This window comes from Cebus imitator, unplaced genomic scaffold, assembly GCF_001604975.1.
Source record: "Cebus imitator isolate Cc_AM_T3 unplaced genomic scaffold, Cebus_imitator-1.0 Scaffold255, whole genome shotgun sequence".
In the NCBI taxonomy this organism is placed as follows: Eukaryota; Metazoa; Chordata; class Mammalia; order Primates; family Cebidae; genus Cebus; species Cebus imitator.
Window position 1 is genome coordinate 1,213,355 of NW_016107570.1, and position 8,261 is coordinate 1,221,615.

The following is an 8,261-nucleotide window of genomic DNA, read 5'->3' on the forward strand; positions in this document are numbered from 1 at the left end:
ACCCCATTGCAGCACTGTTTACAATAGCAAGGACCTGGAACCAACCCAAATGCCCATCGACGATAGACTGGATAGGGAAAATGTGGCACATATACACCATGGAATATTATGCAGCCATCTATCCAAGATTCTTAAAAATGCAGCTGGTCACAAGAACAAATAGTGGATGTGCCCAATATCCTTACCTTCGTTCACAATTTGTAACCTGGTGATGTTGCATTAAAGTGTAAAACCCCATTGGTAAACAACACGAAAAAGAATAAACACAAAAATTATACTCTGCAAAGTAGGAAATAAAAATGTTACACAATGGAGATGTGGCTATGGCTGATCTATACATACTAATGCAAATAAAATCACCTTATACTGGGAACTGAAATAGTATTCTGGTAAGCAATACCTCAAAATGTCAAAGGCAAAATTTTTAGACCTGTGAATACCACTGCATATTTCTTTTGATTCTAATTACAATATAATCTATTCCTGATTCCAAATTCATTTTGCATCAATGAACATTGCCTACTGTTTCTAGATCCATCCATACACAGTAATTTGTCCATTCGTTCTCATTTGTTAAAATTTTTTCTATTAAATCACATATGGCCGATATTAATTTTCCAAGTACAACTGCCCTTTTGCAAATGCTTATTAGCATTCACCAATATGTTTTCAGCTCCTCCTTGTAAAACAATTTCACTAAAATGTCTTCTCCTGCAGGGATATTAATGTCACCTGAGAAAAATCACCCTTATGTTTTTGACTCTAGAAACCCCATTGTTCTCCCACTCAAATCAAGCAATGAGCCACACAAACTCAAAAGACCACAGATAATAGTCACCATCTAAAATATAAAATGGAGAAATGACATCTGAGGGCACTCACCCACTGGAGTCTGCAGAAGTGATAGCAATCAGCGGCAGAATCTTCAGGGGGAGGCTGGTTGGTCTTTGAATATTCTCTGATTCACTTTTCAAGTCAGCTTGTTCCAACTGTCTGAAGGCGAGAGGGGGGAGCTGAATATTTCGGCATGAAAGTCTCCGGACAAGATAGGGTTCCATTCCACGGAAAGGATCTTCCTCTTCATTACTGGAATGTAGTGTTTCCTCGGAGGCCTGAGGTAATAGTTCAAGAAAGCACATATAATCAACAAAAGTCACAGTGTTTATTATTAGCTAATGGTTTAATACTATCCTGGGAAAGAAATTAAGTAAACTTATACATGAAAAATGCTACAAATAAAACAGTGACATTAACTGAACAATATTTGATTAAATGTTTAGAACTCCAAACTAAAATCTATTTATTTTTAAAATAGCAAATTTGTTCACCAAGTATGGCTTGGTTATAAGTTAACATCTTCAGAATCTTAGAATTTATTAGCTTTGTGCATGAATTCTATAAAATCAAGGATAAATCAAAATGTTTTTATAAATTCTATGAAATGAATTGCAAACAACAATAAATACATATCTTGATATATTCATGTGTCAGTGTGTGTATATATACAAGTGTGTGTGTGTATATATATATATATATATGTATATATATACACACACACAGTTATGCATCACTTGATAACGATCCATTCTGAGAAATGCATCATTAGGCAATTTTCTTATTGTGGGAACATAACAGTATGTTTACACAAACCTGCATGGTGCATTGTTCCTGTACTAAATACTGGAGGCAACTGTAACACAAGGGAAAATATTTGCATGTCTAAGCATATCTACACATAGGAAAGATACAGTAAAAATACAGTGTTATAATCTTATGACCACCATGATTTTTGTGGTCCATAATTGACTAAAAAGTTACACAGCACATGACTGTATATTTATATATATTTTTCTCATATGCCTGCCCATGAAGAGACAGGGAGAAAAAAAGTCCTATTTTTTCTGCATATTTAAGGCCCATATTTGAAACATATGTTTTCATATGTCACATCTTACTCAGATATACTCTTGCCAGTTTTTCTAAGAAGGCTGAGAGGGTAATAAGAAAAAAAAGACTTGAAAAGAAACTTGAGGACACAGTAGAACTGTATTTAAGTCACAGCTGAATTTTGCAAATTTCATCCATGTTATTCACATGCAAAGGTAAACGCAGGTCTAGAATAAAGTAGAAAATTTAATATTTTGATTCTAGCTGAGAAAAATATATTATCACATGAGCAATAACTGCTTCCAAATGGCTGGAAAGTCTACTCTAGCAATATTTACTATATCCACATATTGAGAATTATAGAATCACCAAATGTTACAGCATGCTTCTACAGAGTGCTGGGTTTTTGAATCCTTGCACTCCCACTTTACTATTTGTATTGCTAGAGTGTTGCTTAGTCTCTCTAAGGCTTGTTTCTTTATTATAAAAATGGGACTAATATTTACATACAAGAATTAAATGAGACTATGCATATGATGTACATAGTTCCTTACCTGCATTGTGATTAGCACTCACATATGGCAATTTCCTTCCCTTCTGAGTTCTACAGGTGAAGAAGCTAGCCCAGGGAGGGAAGGTTATATTTCCCTAAATTAACCTGTTGGCTACAAGTTAGAAATTCATCAAGTTTGGAACATCCAGACCTTGTTTCTTACACTCCTTGGTATACAACTAGCTTTGGGCAAGTAACTTAGGCTCATTGAGGTTGTTTCTTCATCTGAAGACTGAGATAATAATATTTACCTCTCAGGTTCATTGTCTGGACCAAATATAAAAAGTATTTGAAGCACCAATGTCTGGTAAAGAGTTTGTATTCAACAAAATGGCACCTATTATAATCCAGGCTAATTCCCTTTTTTTTCGTATAGCACTATGCTGTCTTTGATGCTCATTCTTCATATTGGTTCCCAAATAGAAAATTTTTATCTTCCTGGTTTATATCTTGAAAAAGGTGAAAGGATATGCAGTGGTGGACTCTATCCAACTTTGGGTTGTATTGTCCAGTTGTATAGACAAACAAGACAATAGAAGGGGACTGAGAAGGTTAAAAAAAGAGGTCAAAACTAAAACAGAAAGTTTATTTATTTCAAATCCTAAATTCTGAGAATCTGTGCTTTGAGGAATCTACGTGCTTTATAAAACAACATCAATAATAATGACTAATATTTATTGAGTTCTTATTAAGCAGTGCTGTGTTTTATATATACTCTCTCATTTAATTTTTAATAAAATCCATGAGTTAGTTCCTTTTTCTTTTCCCATTTTACACATTAAAAAACAAAAACAAAAACCCAGAGACCTATCAAATAGCATGAGTTGGCCACACAGACACATGGCTAATGGGGTGATTAATCATCTTACTTTGCCTGGGACCTTTAGATTTTAGCACTCAGAGTCCTAAGTCCGGGGAAACGCCACAGTCCCAAGGCAACCAGGATGACTGATCATCCTACATGTCAGGATCCAAACCCAAATCTCTTCTAGTTAAAACCGGAGCTAAAAGCCACCACACTGTACTACCTTAACAAGCACAGTCCCTGGCAGAGTGAGTATTACTAGAAAAGAACAGAACACATTCTAACTGACTGTAACTCAATAAGCTTCACATTTTCATTTGAAAAATTAAACAAAACTGAGATGAGAGCAGTCCTACACAAACATTAGAAATGAATGACAATCTGTCACTAAATGAGAGGATGGAAATTTTATCCCCTGTTCTACCCCTAATCACTCAGGTGTGATTAAGAAGTGCCATTGGTTGTAACAAAATCAGAGTACTTCATAACTGGAAGGGGTCTTAGGGTATATTTTGTAAAATGTCTTGTTTTTTGTCTGCAGAGACTAAAGATCAGCAAGGTTAAGACAAGCAGATCTGGAATAGGACCTGGGACTCTGAATTTTAGCATGCACCACCTATGATCCCAATGCAGAGGGTTTAAACAATACATTTTTTAAAAATAATGACTTGGAGACATTAGAAATACGATCTTTTCCATCATCTCCCTGCAATAATGCCATTTTCTAGCAGTAACATAAGATACAAACTGCTCTAATAACCTGTTCCAGATCTGCTCATCTTAACCTTGCTGGTCTTTAGTCTCCTTAGGCATAAAATCAAGAAGTTATACAAAATAAACCTTAACACCACTTCCAGTTATAGAATACTGATTTTGCAACAACCAATGGCAAATCAATGTTTCTGTGAGATAACAAATATAGAAAAAAAAATAGAAGGCATATGCACATGGAACAGTCTTAGCTCTTAGATTGGGAAAGTGAGCTTCTGTGTGCTTAGGAAGTTCCTCTAAGAACAGAACTTCACTCCTGAACTGCAAACAGGTCATGATTAAGTTAATGACATGTGTGTTGTGATGGTTAATACTAAGTGTTTAATTGGATTGAAGGATACAAAGTATTGTTCCTGGATGTGTCTGTGAGGGAGGGAGTTACCAGAGGGGATTAACATTTCACTCAGCAGACTGGGAGAGGCAGACCCACTCTCCATGTGGTTGGGCGCCATCTAATCAGCTGCAAGCATGGCTAGGATAAAAGCAGGCAGAGAAGCGTGGAAGGATTAGAATGCCTGAGTTTTCTGGCCTCCATCTTTTTCCTGTGCTGGATGCTTCCTGCTCTCGAACATCAGACTCCTGTCCTAAAATAGTTGGACTCCTGTACCTATACCAGTGGTTTGCTCTTGGGTCTTGGGGCACAGACTGAAATCGGCTTCCCCTCCTTTTGAAGTTCTGGGACTTGAACTGGCTTCCTTGCTTCTCAGCCTACAGACTGCCTATTGTGGGATTTCACCTTGTGATCGTGAGTCAATACTCCATAATAAAATCCCTTTCATATATACATCTATCCCATTAGTTCTGTCTCTCTAGAGAACTCTGACTAATATATGTGTAAATACTCTTCTTCCGGATGAACACAGAAAGGAAGAACAAAGGATGAGTCTAGCAAAGCTTCAGTAGCACTAAATATAGCTGGCCAAAGTTAACATCTTTTTACAAGCATTTAGCTGCCTACTCTGGGTGTTATAATGCAATTGCAAAAATACTTTTATATAACCGAGGTTATTTGTTGAATGACTTAATGTTTGTGACATTCTCTTTTAGATAAAACTGCCTCAAGAGGTAACTTTTTTGAGAGAATTATCTCTACTAAAAATGAAGTTTATGCTCATGTTTATACTGTCAGTTTAAACCCAAACTTTCTATAATTACTTTTATCTTTATAATATAAATGACAAAGCAGTAGAGGGCTATATTCTAACATTTTCCATTCAAAAACAGTCTAAGTGGCTTTTTCACACCCTAGATCAATGTGTATCAGTTATGCCTCAGAAATAAAGAGAACAACCTTATCAGGTATAACATAGGAGGTTAAATGCCATTATTTTGGAGAGAGATGTAAAACTAATTGCAAGAGCAATAGGTATCTTATGTTATTGCTAGAAAATGGCCTTATGGAAAGGAGATGATAGAAAAGATAGTATTTCTAATGTTCCAAGTCATTATTTCTCAAAACGCGATGTTCAAACCCTTTGCATTAGAATCTTAGATGGTGCTTGCTAAAATTCAGACTTCCAGGTCTTATTCTAGATTGTCCTAATCACAATTTCTGTGATTAGGGCTTAGGAGTTTGAATAAGTCAGCAGTATCATTCTAGTGCATACTGAAGTTTGAGAACTAATGGTTTTGACATTTTAGACATAGTTTAATAAAATTGTTTGGCAAATACCCAGGCACAAAGATGTTCACTCTAGCTCATTTATAATAACTGGATGTAATCTAATTGCTGTACTGAGGGACTGGCTTAATAAATGTTGATACATCATATGATGAAATACTATGAGGCTGTTAAAATAATGTAGAAGAATACATAATCATGTTAATGATATAATGTTGAGTGAAAAGAACAGATTATAGAGTGATCTCATTTTTATGAAACAATAACATCAAAACAAAACAAAAAAGTCACATATTACATTCAAAAAACAATTATTTAAGGATATATACCAATTCTCTGAAATGGCTCTCCTAGATAGTATTGGTAATGATTTTATTTTAGTATCTTTATTAATTATTAGCTTCTATATTCCCTATTATAAAAATGTCTTGTTTTTCAATTTTAAAAATATAATTAAAGTCATACTAATAAAATGATACAACATTCACCTTGCTATTGATGGGACTTAGAAATAACCCTATTTAGCTTTAAGATATACAATATCGAAATAAAAGATATGCAAACATATTTAAATAAATTTAATATGAACCCATTGCCTTGTAGTAAAAATAAAATTATATTCAATAATTAGCCAACTTACATGGAACAATTGACAGACAAATAACTTTAATGTTATGCTTTTTACTGTTAGGACAAATATCTTTCTGAAATACATGCCTAAAGTAAGCAATTCCATAATAATTAACACAATGAATGAACGTTAAATTTATTACTATTTTCTCTTTTGTTTCCTTTAGATTCTATCCAAGGTATTTAATTAATTTCTTTGTTTAAGTTTTTGTTTTCAAAAGTAGATAGCAAACTACTTAAATGGCCTTTAGTACATGGGCATGCACATGACTAGGGTTAAATAAATTTCTGTGGTTCCTAATAATCTCACAGTCTCTGATATTTGTGTGTGTGTGTATATATGTAGAGAGAGAGAGAGACAGAGAGATAGAGAAATAAAATTTCTTTAAGGACCTCTCCTTAAAATATGTGTGTTTGTATATATATATATACACACTATATATATACAGTTATATACATATACATACATATATACATCTTTATATAAATATATACATCTTTATATATGTACATATGTATCAATTGTATACACATAAATTCATGTGTACATATATATACATATTGATATATATGTATACATATGCATATATAATTTATATGTAAATAAATTTCTATATATACGTAGGTATATATACATATATACATACATACATATGTATATATGTATATATAAGTATATATAAACAATGCCTACATATATGTATATATAAATATATATACAATATATATAAATATATATACATACATATATAAATGCCTGTATATGTATATACATATATGTACATATATATACAATGCCTATATATGTGTGTGTGTATCTATAGGCATATATACATATATATGTATATATATGTACATATATAGGCATATATACCTATATATACATAGATGTACATATATATAGGCATATATACATATATGTACATATATATACAATGCAATGTCTTTGCTGCAATGCCTGTATATATATAGGCATTGCAGTCTCACTGTATGTCCAGGAAGAAATAGTCTTCCCTGCAATGCCTGTATATATATATATATATATATATATATATATATATACATACATGTGTGTATATAAATGTATGTACATATATGTACATATCACATATACATACATATGTACATACATATATACATTCATATATACACACAAACATATGCACATGCATATATACACACATGTACACACATATATACACATATATATACATATATGTACACACATATATACACACATATATACACACACACAGGCATTGCAGGGAAGAATATTTCTTTCAGGGCATGCAGTGAGACCACATCTCCAGACTCCCTTACAGGTAGTTATAGAGGTGTCAATGAGTGTTACATTACATGCTAATTGAATATAAGTTGAGGAAATATGTATGTATCTGTGTATGTGCCACTTACAGGCCTGCCACATAAAAACTTGGTGAGTACAATCCCCAATTTCTCTTCCCCTCTGTATTACCTCACCATGTGTTGAAGATGATAAAGCCACAGAATGGAAGAAACCATGGTTTCTTAATCGCTATTTACAGGAGAAACATTTGCCAATCAGAAACACTTAATTTGGGCTACATGAGCCACAGATAATCTTCCGTTGAGTTAATCTTCAAAAATTTAGTGTTTTCGTATTACAGGTACTGCTCTTTTATGTGTATATCTCTAAAGGAGTTCAACCTATCTTAGTTGTGTTTCCATTCCCATTATTTCTCAGTTAATCATTTATTGAGCACCTACTACCTTTCATGTTTGTGTTGAGTACTGGAAATGCAGAGATGAATTTGGCACCTTATTTTGCTTAAGAACTTACTGTTCATTGGGGCAAAATATAATAGAAAATCACCAGTATATGATCAAAGCTGTAAAGAGAACTCAGGATTTTTTGGAGTACATAACACTTTTGCAAGTTGATAGAAGGTGCTAGTCAGTTGCAACGTCAACAAAAAGAGAACACCTGGACTGTTACAGACAAAAAAAAAAAAAAA

The 8,261-nt window shown here is 33.3% G+C and overlaps 1 protein-coding gene across 2 annotated transcripts in view; it reads right to left on the reverse strand.

Moving 5' to 3' along the window:
- The window catches only part of PDE4D (phosphodiesterase 4D), a 1,550,946-nt gene that overhangs the window by 1,042,471 nt on the left and 500,214 nt on the right, over nt 1-8,261 (reverse strand). For both annotated transcript variants that reach the window (XM_017499191.2, XM_037728087.1), the window contains exon 3: nt 883-1,112. In XM_017499191.2, coding sequence (XP_017354680.1) covers nt 883-1,112 — 230 coding nt within the window. The remainder of the gene's footprint in view (nt 1-882; nt 1,113-8,261) is intronic.